This window comes from Artibeus jamaicensis, unplaced genomic scaffold (assembly GCF_021234435.1).
Source record: "Artibeus jamaicensis isolate MK-2021 breed Jamaican fruit bat unplaced genomic scaffold, CSHL_Jam_final scaffold_1019, whole genome shotgun sequence".
Lineage (NCBI taxonomy): Eukaryota > Metazoa > Chordata > Mammalia > Chiroptera > Phyllostomidae > Artibeus > Artibeus jamaicensis.
In genome coordinates this window covers 14,461,351-14,474,573 of record NW_026522025.1, presented here as the reverse complement: position 1 = coordinate 14,474,573, position 13,223 = coordinate 14,461,351, and the positions used below count along the sequence as shown (strand labels likewise).

General features: G+C 35.5%; 1 protein-coding gene across 5 annotated transcripts in view; it reads right to left on the bottom strand.

Moving 5' to 3' along the window:
- Nucleotides 1-388: 388 nt before the first annotated feature.
- Nucleotides 389-13,223, bottom strand: part of LEPR (leptin receptor) — an 89,400-nt gene continuing 76,565 nt past the window's right edge. For 4 of the 5 annotated variants that reach the window (XM_053655397.1, XM_053655396.1, XM_053655399.1 and 1 more), the window contains 2 exons: nt 12,358-12,433; nt 1,973-4,105 (listed from right to left, as the gene is read on the bottom strand). In XM_053655397.1, the coding sequence (XP_053511372.1) occupies nt 4,088-4,105; nt 12,358-12,433 (94 nt within the window). In that variant the 3' untranslated portion in view covers nt 1,973-4,087. Of the gene's footprint in view, nt 1,220-1,972; nt 4,106-12,357; nt 12,434-13,223 lie in introns of those variants that run through there. The other variant, XM_053655400.1, reaches the window with a different exon arrangement.

Sequence of the window (13,223 nt, the reverse complement as noted above, 5' to 3'; positions counted from 1 at the left end):
TCCTTGAAGTAACAGTTAATATCTCGCAAGTGTTAGTCCAAAGTCTTCTCATAGATGTAGGTGTAGTTCAGAAGATCTTTCTACTCAGATCTAATGTTAGCAAAAGATATTTGCTGGGCTTATTTTTAGCTACAGGCAAGTCATTGGAGACCTTCCCACTGTAGCTTGTTAAAAGAATCATTAGAAAAGTCAGTCTCCATTGCTAGGCTCATGCAAGTTTCTCACGGTTTTTTGTCTACGTATGACTGAGTGAAGACAAACAGATACCATTACTCTTGGAGCAATCACTTTCAAATTTGACTGAATTTTCTTTTCTTTCCCCTATCCACAACTCTAGTGGAATATATAACACTTTATATGTGCGATTCATTGTGACATAATCTGAGATGTTTCTTGATTGAAACTAGACAGTTAGGTCACACATCTTGTTTTCCATTATCTTCTGAGTGTGAGCAGAACAAGTCTGAAACTGAGGCATGTAAGATACAAAAGTCTTCTGACCAGAAGTTCCTAAATTGAAATTATTTTCTACAAGGTGTGAGCAACTGTCCCGAAGGATTCTGATGTCAGTGAATAAACAGTGGGCTGGGAAGGGACACAACACCCTTGACTCATCAGTCAAAAACACAGCACTCTCTTTTTTAACTGAGGTGACCCCTAAATAATAGACAGATTTTTCATCATTATTTTCTTCAGAGAAATTTTCCTCAGGGTTCAAAAGTTTATCCAATCCTTCTGAGAATGTAAGGTGCGGTGAAATTATATTGGGATGCTGATCTGATAACATTAAAAATGCCTGTGTTTCTAGATCCCATGAGAAAGAATCCTTTGATAGAGAATTCTTGCTAGAGAAACATTTGCTGCCTGAGCTATTTTTAAGCCCTTCCTCGTCATCAGTTGCACTTGATTTAGAGTTGCAGAGCAGGGTGGCATATTTAACAGAGGGTTGGCTCCTGCTTTCATCCTCACAGCTTATCATGGCGCACTCAGCCTCAGACAAGCTGGCACTATTGCACTGGTCATTCACACTAACAGAACCCTTTCCAAGATCCGGAGTTGACAAAAGTAGAGAAACCATAGTTGTTGGTGCCTTCTCATCTTTATTTTTCCATGATGTATCAACACTGATATCTTCTGAAATGGTTTCGGGCTCCAAAAGAAGAGGACCAAATGTCACTGATTCTGTATGCTTGATAAAAAGATGCTCAAATGTTTCTGGCTAAAAGAAAAGACATATTTTAATGTTCAATTGTATTACTTTTTTTTTTTTTTGCTTTTTGCTTCACTGACATGCTTGCAGAAATGGAAGTGTGAAAAGTTAATGCTAAAGGACATAAGTCAACCCAAAATTAACTAGTTTGGGACTGACACAGATATATCAAAAATCATAAAGGAAAAGTAGTAGATAATGTTTAAAAGTAGAATGAGACTGATTTAGGTCTGAGTCCTATTTCTGTGGCCACGGACGAGGACATACTCTGCCTTTCATTTGAGTTGCCTCATCTGTACAAACATGTTCAATGCTTACTTCATGATACTGTGGTGAGGAGTAAGTTAAATAGTGTCCAAAAGTGCTTAGCTCTCAACAAACATTGATTTTTGTAATTAGAAAGTGCTGTCTTCTGAAGAATTCCTAATATTCAATAGCAAATTTGATCTCCACAAACTAAAAATTTAAACCTCAACTAAAAGTAAATTGAAATAAAATCAATTGAGCAAAAAACTTAACCCCCATGACATAAGATATAATGTGAAGGTAAAGTATTTGTGACTACTAACAACTTATCTGCCTTATATCATACTGAGAATTTTTTGAAGACTATCAGAAAATATTAACTCAGAATACCTATGTGTTGAAAACAAAGGTGAAAAAGATGATCACAGACATTTAAATTACCATTCCTTAAAATAACTTCATATAAAAATACATAGTATGGGACATGTGAAATGAAGACAAAGACACAAAAGCAAATGCATATCATTTTTTATCAGAATGGTGGTTATAGCACAAGAAAAAAATCCTCCCAAGCATCTACATATCAAGAATATGTGTGCAAAAAGCGCAACTCATACAGTGTGAGCATACTGAAAAACATAAATGCAAAGTAAAGAATACTGTGGACACATCACATTGAAAAATTAACACAATTAAATGAAGTCCTATAGAAAATGCGATCAATTTATATATCATACACATAATTGAGGGTTTAAATATTAGAATTTTGAAACTAATGAAGTGAATTGAGATTTATTGCCTGAATTCAAAATGGCAAATCTATGCTGTACAAAAATGTAATTGATTTAGTATAGTTTTGAACTCTTAAATTATTGGTGATTATAACCATAAAAGAATAAATATACCAAACACTAAATATAATAATAATGGAATAGATTTCTATAGACATTAAAACGCTGCAGGACAAATACCATGTTAGCATAACCTTTTCTGTTATATAAACATAATAATTGAAGAGACATTGTTTCTGACCCTATTTTCTGACAGAAATTTATAATTGGATTCATGTTTTCCTTCAAATATTTGCTTGCTTGCTTGTCTTGCTTTTTCTTACGGTTACTACTATATATGTACTGAATTTCTTAAAATTTAAATTAACCTAGAAATTAAGATCATCAAATAAGGGAATTACATACTGTCAGTGTGTAAACAAGATATACAGATGGCTCACAGTACGCAGTCAAACTCAGGTGACATGTTTCGCGTATTTCATGCTCTAAAACTTCACACCTGGTAACTAATTATTGACACCAAATAATTTACATGGCATCAAATACATTCATTTTGGATGGAAGATTCCAATAATAATTAATTAGAAATCACATACCCCTATATTATTGAGCAATATTTTATGAGTGGGTCATAAGCCTTTATTAAAAGTATAGTCATTAAAAATAACTTAAATTACTATATTTATCTAGTCTTTTGAGTTTAGAACAGTCTGGGAACATACTAAATATGTGTACGGGTATAGGAAATAAATATATGTAAAGTCGATGAAGGGGAAAAAGGATACAGTTCTCCTGATAGTTTGTGTTATTTTTTTACATTCAAATAAATCTATGAATAAAATCTAAATGCAAGTGATCCATGTATCGCCTAAATTTGAATTATTTTTTTTGGTTCATCAAACAAAAACTTTGGTTTATTTTGAACGAGAGCAAAATAGCACAGTGAGTATGCTAAGTTCATAAAAATAGCAGGTGGTCTTTTTCAGGGAGAAAAGTCCTGTCCTCACCATGAAATATTTGTAAAAGCTCCAAAAAAGTCTCATTTTTTGCATCACTGCACACCCCCTGCCTGCCAGAAGCTTTGAGAGGTTCAGTATAAATAAGTTAAAGTCAGGCAAAAATTTCACAAGGAGGCTGAAGTGGGAGCTTATATGTTTTCTAGCCAATCTGACCTAGATATGTTGGGTCGTCTTGATAGGAACTGTAACTTCCATTGGCCTGTGACCAGCACCAACTGTAACTTCCGGCTTTCTTTGAAATGGGATGGAAGTTAGCACTTGAGCCATTTTCGAGGCTATAGAGAAAATGGAAATTCCCAGACTGACCACATTGAAATGTCTAGAAGAGAATATAAATGAAAAATTTGGGCCATAAAAGTATAAACTAAATACTTTTACTGCATTCTGTAATTAGAGTCAGTGTATTTGCAAAGCTATGTGTCAGAAGCTGCTGTTTTCACCTACTTACAGCATTGTCTACCCCATATGCAATGATATCTAATGAATATATAGTAATAGCAACACTTAAAATTTTTCAATGTTTTATGACCAAATGATAAATCAAAAGCCAGATATCATGAATGCTGGTTTTTAAACTTTAGATGACCTAAAAAGTAATCATACATCCAAAGTGAATTGGACTCAGACCCTTATCCTGGTCCCAAATTTACCCAACTCTTTTTAGTTTTAAATAACATAATCCATCATATTTTAATTCTAAATCAACATAATCCATCATATTTTAGTTCTCCCCTTCTTCAAAGCGTAAGAATCTTCTAATACTTTATAGAATGTTGGGAAGTTGGTACATTTGGTTCATCTGTAGTGATCATGATTAGACTTCAAAGAATGTCCGTACTCTGTTTAGATAAAATAAAACAAAATAAGAAAAGAAAAATAAAAAATTACTCAAAAAAGAAAAGATAAAAGATTTCAAAACACTTTTCTGGCTGGCATGGGTTCTGGACTATAACTTCTTGTGTTTTCTTACAGTACTACATCTTTTTAAAAAAGGATAAAATTTTAAACTAAGGTGGCTTCTCCTACTTTCTTAATGTGTGCCTTAATATAACTCTCTGAAGACGGTTTCCCAGCAACAGAAAAACTGTAGAGGAATAACATAATAAATAAGAGAGAGAAAAACAAAGAGCTGGAGCAATAAGAAGAGTGTGGGGAACGATAGAAATATCAGATAGTTTGGAACAAGAAAAGTAAAAGAATAAAGCAGTGAAAACAAAAATGAAAAATTATGAGAAAAAAGGGCTGAAATAGTGAAAAACAGAATCATTATTTCTTTAAACTAGAAAAAAGATCTAAGAAATCACTTTGATATAACTATTCAACTACACATATAGCTATATGCAACTATTCAATTATATATATAGGTATGTACAACTATTCAACTGTATATGCAGCTATGTACACCTATCCAACTATATGTAACTATTTGAAATATACAGTAACATATATAGCTCTATACAACTATTCAACCATATATACAGATGTATACTACTATTCCACTGAATATATGGCAGCCTCCTACAACTATGTCATTCTATATATAGTTATTCAACTATACATACAGCTATTCAACTTAATATACAGAAGCTATATACAACTATTCAACCACATATACAACTATATACAACTATTCTTCTCCCCCAAAGAAAAAAAGAGAGAAAAATTATCTGGTCCATGTCTTCCCTTTCTTAGACAAAATAATTGAATCTTAAAGTTACAGAGCTAATTACAGCAGAGTGAGGACCCTAAATTAATTTTCTTTCCAGTCCAACAATCTGTATAGAACAATGGAAGATGAAAAGATAATCCAAACACAAACAGTCAGGAGAACATATTTTTTGCTTTGCTTTTTCTATTTGCTGTGATCAATATGAGCTAATTAATTCATACTCTCTTCTGGTTCCTTATAACCTAAGGGCACATGCATAAACAGTAAGAAGAACAAGAACATAAACAAAACCAAAATGATATTTTAGGGAACTGGAATATACACTTCTAAGTCTAAGTAATTTGCACTTCTCAACAGAACCTCTCAATTGCGCCCGCTTTCCCACACTTCTGCAAAGCCACACTAGCAGTGTCAGGGTGCTCTGCCTCAGAGCTGAGGGCGGCTCTTCCACAGGTTGACGAGTTTCTTCTTTGGAGGCCTATGGAAGGCTGAGGGATCTAAAATAGTCTTCAAATCAAAAGGAAATGTCCATTTTGTTTTAGCTTTAACACTTCAAAAGGTTGTTAAGTAGAGTGTACTCTTATGGAACCTGACATAAATGCAGACAAAAAATGAGCAGGGTTAGGTTTAAAAATACTGATGATTTGGAATTACAGAAAGAAAATCACAGATTAGGCAAAAATGCTAAAGAAAAGGATAAAAATTGGTTAAAGTCTTTGAAACACTGAAATTGGAATGAGAAGAAAAGCAAGGTTGAGTCACTACAATATGTTTTCCTACAATACAACTCAACCTTTGTCTAATATTCTTATTTTTACTTTATTTTAAAATTATTTATTGAATTTATTGAGGTGACATTTGTTAATAAAATTATATAGGTTTCAGCTGTGCAATTTTATAATATATCATCTGTATATTGTATTTTGTGTTTTAAAATCCTGATTTCTAAAATATTAAGAAAAATGATGTAGAGAAGTAATCTCATTCAAGAAGGAAGATTGGGCATATGTGTTTCTCTCTCATCTCTGTAAAGACTCTGTTAGAATTAAAAAATACATGAATAAATCAAATAACCACAACAAAGTCAATAATCTGTGAATGCTAAGCGGGAATGAGATTTTGAATTATTTTTTAATGGAAAACTTCTCAATGAGTGTAGACCAAAGATGATGAGCATAGGAAGCTACAGACCCGAATGTCTCCTGAGTAGGCTATAGCTGAAGAGAAAGTCAGTTTGCCAGGTTCAATGCAGTGGAGATAGTGGGTGAGGAAAGGACAGGCAAAAACAGAAGAAGAGGTGAAAGCTGAGGCAGAAAGTAAACTCTGCCTATGGAATGGGGCTCTTCTCCTCCTCTGCTGCACATGGAAGAACCTTCATATTAGAATTACCCTCCACACTCAACTTGGAGATTTTCTTTTAAAAAGTAATTAAGGGAAACCTAACCCTGCATCTAAAAGAACTAGAGGAACAAAAGCAGAGCTCGGAGCAAGTAGAAGGAAAGAATCATGATCAGAGGAGAATTAAATAATATAAAACTAAATTCAAAAAATCAATGAATTCAGGAGCTGGTTCTCTGAAAAGATCATCAAAATTGACAAACCTTTAACCAGATTCATCAAGAAAAAAAGAGGAACCAAAAAAATAAAATCAGAAATGAAAGAGGAGAAATAACAACTGATACCACAGAAATACAAAGGATTGTAAGAAATTACTATGAACAACTATATACCAAGAAATTAGACAACCTGGTCAAAATGAATACATTTCTAAAAACATACAATCTTCCCAAACTGAATAAAAAAGAAGCAGAAGACCTGAGCAGATCTATAACAATCAGAGAACTTGGAGCAGTAATCAAAAAACTCCCAACACACAAAAGCCCTAGACCAGATGGCTTCACAGACAACTTTTGCCAAACATTCAAAGAACTAACACCAATTCTTCTCAAACTATTCCAAAAAATTCAAAAAGAAGGAAAACTTCCAAATTGCTTTTAAGAGGCTGGTATTATACTAATTCCAAAACCAGGTAAAGACAAACAAAGAAAGAAAATTACAGATCAATATCTCTGATGAACGTAGATACTAAAATACTCAACAAAATACTGGCAACTGCATCCAACAATACATTAAAAAAGATCATATACCATGATCAAGTGGGATTTATTTCAGAGATACAAGGATAGTACAATGTTCACAAATAAATAAACATAATACATTACATAAACAAAATGAGGGACAAAAATCACATGATCAATCAATAGATGCTGAAAAGCATCTGATAAAACCCAGCACCCCTTTATGATAAAAACACTCAGCAAAGTGGAAATAGAGGGAGCATTCTTCAACATAATAAAGGCCATATATGAGAGACCTACAGCCCACATCATACTCAATGTGCAAAAATTAAAACCGTTTCCCTTAAGATCAGGAATAAGACAAGGGTGTCCTCTTTCACCTCTCTTATTCAACATAGTATTGTAAGTCCTAGCCACAGCAACTAGACAAGAGGAATCAATAAAGGCATCCAAATTGGAAAGGAGGAAGTAAACTGTCATTGTTTGCAGAAAACATGATAGTAGTGTACAGAGAAAACCCTCTAGGCCCCAGCAAAAAACTACCATATTTTAGCTTGGGCACCTAGTGGACAGCTACAGACCATGTTCAAACACTACCTCCCTGGCCCTGCCAAGCTGATCCTTCATGGAGGGTAGAGGTTGGTGGTTAGTCGTCACTGCCAGTCCTTTCAGCTGACAGGCCTGTGTAAATCCCTCCCAATGACCTGCCAACAGCAATCAAGGCTCAGCTACAACAGGAGGGTATACTCAGCCCACACAAAGGGTGAACCTTGCTTGAATGATAGAGGAGGCTGTGCCGATGGACCCTACAGGACACCTACTACATTAGGCCGCACTACCAAGACGGGGAGTTGTAGAAGCTCTACCTAATACACAGAAACAAACACAGGGAGGCTGCCAAAATGAGGAGACAAAGAAACATGGCCCAAATGAAAGAACAGATCAAAACTCCAGAAAAAGAGCTAAACAAAATGGAAAAAAAACAATCTATCTGATGCAGAGTTTGAAACACTGGTTATAAGGGTACTCAAAGAACTAACTCAGTGAGGACCTCAACAACATAAAAAAAGATCCAGTCAGAAATGAAGGATATACTAATTGAAATGAACAACTTACAGGGAAACAACAGTAGAATGGAGGAAGCCGAGAATCAAATCAATGATGTGAAATGAAGATAAGCAAAAATCAACCAAAAAGAACGAGAAGAAAAAAATCCAAAAAAACTGAGGATAGTATAAGCAACCTCTGTGACTACTTCAAGAGCTCCAATATTCACATCATAGGAGTACGATAAAAAAAAAAAACCTACCATATTTTTGGACCATAAGACACATCTAGGTTTTAGAGAAGAAAAAATAGGAAAAAACTTTTTGAAACAAAAAATGTGGTAAAATATTTATAACATAAATAACATAACATTTCACCAGTGTAAATGTAAAGCTACACTCAGAATATAAGACACACCCCCACTTTCCTCCCAAATTTGGGGAGAAAAAATATGGGAAGTGCGTCTTATAGTCTGAAAAATAAGGTACTCAGCCTAATTATTGAATTTGAAAAGTAGCAGGATACAAAGACAATATTCAGAAATCAATAGTATTTTTGTGCATCAGCGATGAACTACTAGCAAGATAAAATTTTTTTAAATCCAATTTACCATAGCAACAGCAAAAAAATAAAGTACTTAGGAATAAATCTAACCAAGGAGGTAAAAAACCTGTACTCAGGAAACTGTAAAACTGAAGAAAGTATATAGTTTCCTGAAGAACAGGAAACTATAGACACTGAAGAAAGAAATGGAGGAAGATACAAATAAATGGAAGCATATGCCGTGTTCATGGATTGGAAGAATTAACATCATTAAAAGGTCCGTATTACACAAAGCAATCTATAAATTCAACAAAATTCCTATCAAGATTCCAATGACATTTCACAGAACTAGAACAAATATTTCAAAAATGTGTATGGAACCACGAAAGGCCCCGCATAGCACCAGTAATCCTGACACAGAAGAACAAAGCTGGAGGAATCATGCTGCCTAATAGCAAACTACACTATAAGGCCATAGGAGTCAAATCAGTACAGTACTGGCATAAAAACAGACACATAAATAATGGAACAGAATAGAGCACTCAGAAATAAACCCACAACTTTATAGTCAATTACTATACAACAGAGGAAGTGAGCACATACAATGGGCTAAAGCGAGTTTATTTAATAAATGGTATTGGGATAATTGGACAGATAAGCACAGAAAAATAAAACTAGACCACCTTCTTACACCATACACAAGAATAAATTCAAAATGTACTAAAGACTAAACATTAGACCTGAAACCATAAAAACCCTCAAAGAAAACATAGGCAGTAAAATCTCAGACATTGCTTACAGCAATATTTTTTTCTGATGTAGCTCCTAAGGCAAGGGAAATAAAAGAAAACATAAACATATGGGACTACATGTTTATGGGAAAGTTTTTGGACAGCAAAGGAAATAAATAATCAACAAAATAAAAAGACAAGGCACAGGATAGGAGAACAAAATTACCCTCAAATTTGATAAGGGGCTAATATCCAAAATTTGTAAGAACTTATAAAACTCAACACCAGAAAAACAAACAATCCGATTAAAAAATGGGCAAATTGGGACTTCCGCCAAGATGGAGGCGTAGGTGGAAGCACTGTGTCTTCTCGCACAACCAAGTTTAAAAACAACAAATTTTGAGCAACAAAAACACAGCCAAACCACAGAAAATTGAACTACACGGAAGTCTGACAACAATGAACCCTTCGGCCAAACCGGTAAGAGAGGCAAAGCCAGCAGCAGAGTGGGGTCAGGCAGGAAAGATCCACCAGACTGACCCAGGCATGTGACCCAGGTGCACCAGTAGCCGTGGGCAGATCCCAGGTGTGGAGAAGTGGGCGGACCCACTGATGGCTGATCGTAGTCACACATTCGCACGCAGGTAAACTGGTGAAGGAGCTAGCAGTGAGATGGACCACGCAGGCCCCAGCTGCAGGAAGAAGCAGCAGAGGGAACCACCATTGTCCCTCTCTGACCCCGCCTCCACATACAGCATCACAAACCAGTAACCTGAGTGGCCCCGCACTGGTGAACACCTAAGGCTCCGCTCCTCATATGTAACAGGCACAAACAGATCAAAACATAGCTCGAGAACAACTCAGAGGCTCAGAGCCGATATATCTAAGCAATGAAGAAATAGCAAAACTTTCAGATGCACAGTTCAAAGCACTGGTGATCAGGATGCTGACACAATTGGTCGATTTTAGTCACAAATTAGAGAAACATATGAAGACTAAACTAATTGAAATGAAGGGAAATGCATAGGAAACCAATAGTGATAGAAAAGAAACTGGGATTCAAATCAAAGGAGTGGACCACAAAGAGGAAAAAAATGACCAAACAGAAAAGGATGAAGAAACAGGAATTCAAAAAAATGAGGAGAGGCTTAGGAACCTTCAGGACATCTTTCAACGTTCCAACATCCGAATTATAGGGGCACCAGAAGGGGAAGAGGAACAGCCATGAGTGGAAGACTTATTTGAACAAATAATAAAGGAGAACTTCCCCAAACTGGCAAAGGAAATAGACTTCCAGGAAATCTAGGAAGCTCAGAGAGTCCCAAAGAAGTTGGACCCAAGAAGGAACACACCAAGGCACATCATCGTTACATTAGCCAAGATGAAAATGGAGAGAATCCTAGAAACAGCAAGAGACAAGGGGACAGTCACCTACAAAGGAGTTCCCATCAGACTGTCAGCTGATTTCTCAAAAGAGACATTACAGGCAAGAAGGGGCTGGAAAGAAATATTCCAAGTCATGAAATCCAAAGACCTACATCCAAGATTGCTCTAACCAGCAAAGCTTTCATTTAGAATGGAAGGGCAGATAAAGTGCTTCTCAGATAAGATCAAATTCAAGGAATTCATCATCATCAAGCCCTTATTATATGAAATGTTAAAGGGACTTACCTAAGAAAAAGAAGAGAAAAAAGATGAACAGTGAAAGGACAGCAAACTCACAGTTATTAAGAAAGACACCTAAAACAAAAGCAAACTAAGAGGATAGCTAGATCAGGAGCAGAATCATAGAAGTAAAGATCACATGGAGGGTTAGCAACAGGGGAGTGAGAGAAGGAGAAGGGGGAGAAGGTATAGAAAATAAGTAGCATAGACTGTAGGTAGAAAATAGATAGGGGGAGGGCAAGAATAGTATGGGAAATATAGAATCTAAAGAACTTGAGACACGTGGTCATAAACTAAAGGGGGGAGAAGGTGGGGGAGGGGTATGCAGAGTGGAGGGGAATGAAGGGGGGAATAGAACAACTGTAATGGCATAATTAATAAAATATATTTAAAAAAAGAAAAAAATGGGCAAAGGACCTGAATATACACTTCTCCAAAGAGAACATACAGATGGCCAATAGACATATGAAAAGATGCTCAGCATCACTAATCATCAGAAAAATGCAAATTAAAACTATAATGAAATAATCATTTTCATTGAGGAAATCACCTCACAGCTGTCAGAATGGCTATTATCAATAAAGCAACAAACAACACATGCTGGCAAGGACGTAGAGAAAGGGGAACCCTCTTGCACTGTTGGTGGGAATGCAGACTGGTGCTACCACTGTGGAAAGCAGTTGAAGAGACCTCAAAAAATTAAAAATGGATCTGCCTTATGACCTACCTACCCCACTTCTAGGAATATATTTGAAGAAACCCAAAACACTAATCAAAAGAACAAAAGCACCCCTATGTTCATGATAGCATTATATACAATCACCAAGATATGGAAGCAGCCCAAGTGTCCATCAGTAGATGAATGAATAAAACAGCTATGAGACATTTACACAATGGAATACTATCATGGATAAAAATGAAAATTTTACCCTTTGCAACAGCATGGATAGACCTGGAAAACATTATGCAAAGTGAAATATGCCAGTCAGAGAAAGATAAATACCATATGATTTTACTCATGTGTAGAAACTAATGAACAAACTGAACTAACAAGGAAAATAGAGACAGACTCACAGATAGAGATCAGCCTGACAGCTATGGGGTTGGGGGAGGTTAGGAGGTGGAGAGATTGAGCAAAAAGGAAAAGACTCGGGGGCATGGACAACAGTGTGGTGACTGTGGTAGGGAAGGAGCATAAGGCAGATAAATGGCAATGGAAAAATATAATAAATTTTTAAACATATAAAATGAATAAAATAAGAACTTTTAAACCCTAAAAATGTTTAAAACTCTAGAAAGCATATGACATCTAAAATACAATCTTATATATTTTGGCTTAAGAAAATTGAAAAAGGGACCTTTTGAAAATTAAGTCCTTGTGCCCAGGAACAATTCTTGGGGTTTGGAACATCTGCCCAAAACAGTTTTTTCATTCTACAAAGGATAAAGAAAGCAGTAGAATTAAAAAGAAAACATTCATATTGAAAATGTTAACAGTTAATGAATGTATAAACTAGAAATTAATCCCCCAGAGCTATGCCTCAATAGGGTTAGATTCATTTTCACATGCTATCACATAACGATTCCCACTAATGACCTGTCTAGACCAAAGTTAATAACCAGTATATTAATAAAAATAAACAACACATATTGGAAACCATGTGCCAGGCAATTTACATAGGTTTTTCTCAGAGAAAATAAAATATTAAAAATGGTCATCAAGTGAGTTTCAGAAACAATTCCATTTTATGTGGTCCCGTTAGCTCAGTTAACTGAAAGATAAATTGAGTCTAAAATTTACTCTCTCATTTTTGTTTTTGTTTTTGTTTTGTTTTGTTGCCAGAAGACAAAGGTTTCTGTAGAGATGCCTTCTGTGAAATAAACTCACTGGCCCAGACCTCTCAGCACAGAGTAATGCAGCACTCAGAGCCACAAGAAATTCAAGGCCATTTGCCAAACCAGACTAACTAGAGCCATCAGTGCTGACTTTTAAAAAGCAGAATGTTTACTGATTATTTGAGAACTGACTGCTCCAGGTAAATTTTCACCACTAAAAGCCCTCAACCCACATTCACAACCCAAAAGCCACTTTTGCCATCACCAAAAACATACAACCCAGGGTTCCCTATTATGGGCTTATTTGCTGAGTGTATTTACACAGAAAGTTAATTTCTTCCATGAGGTTTATGTTGTGCTAGCAAAACAGAATTTAGCTACTGAAAAC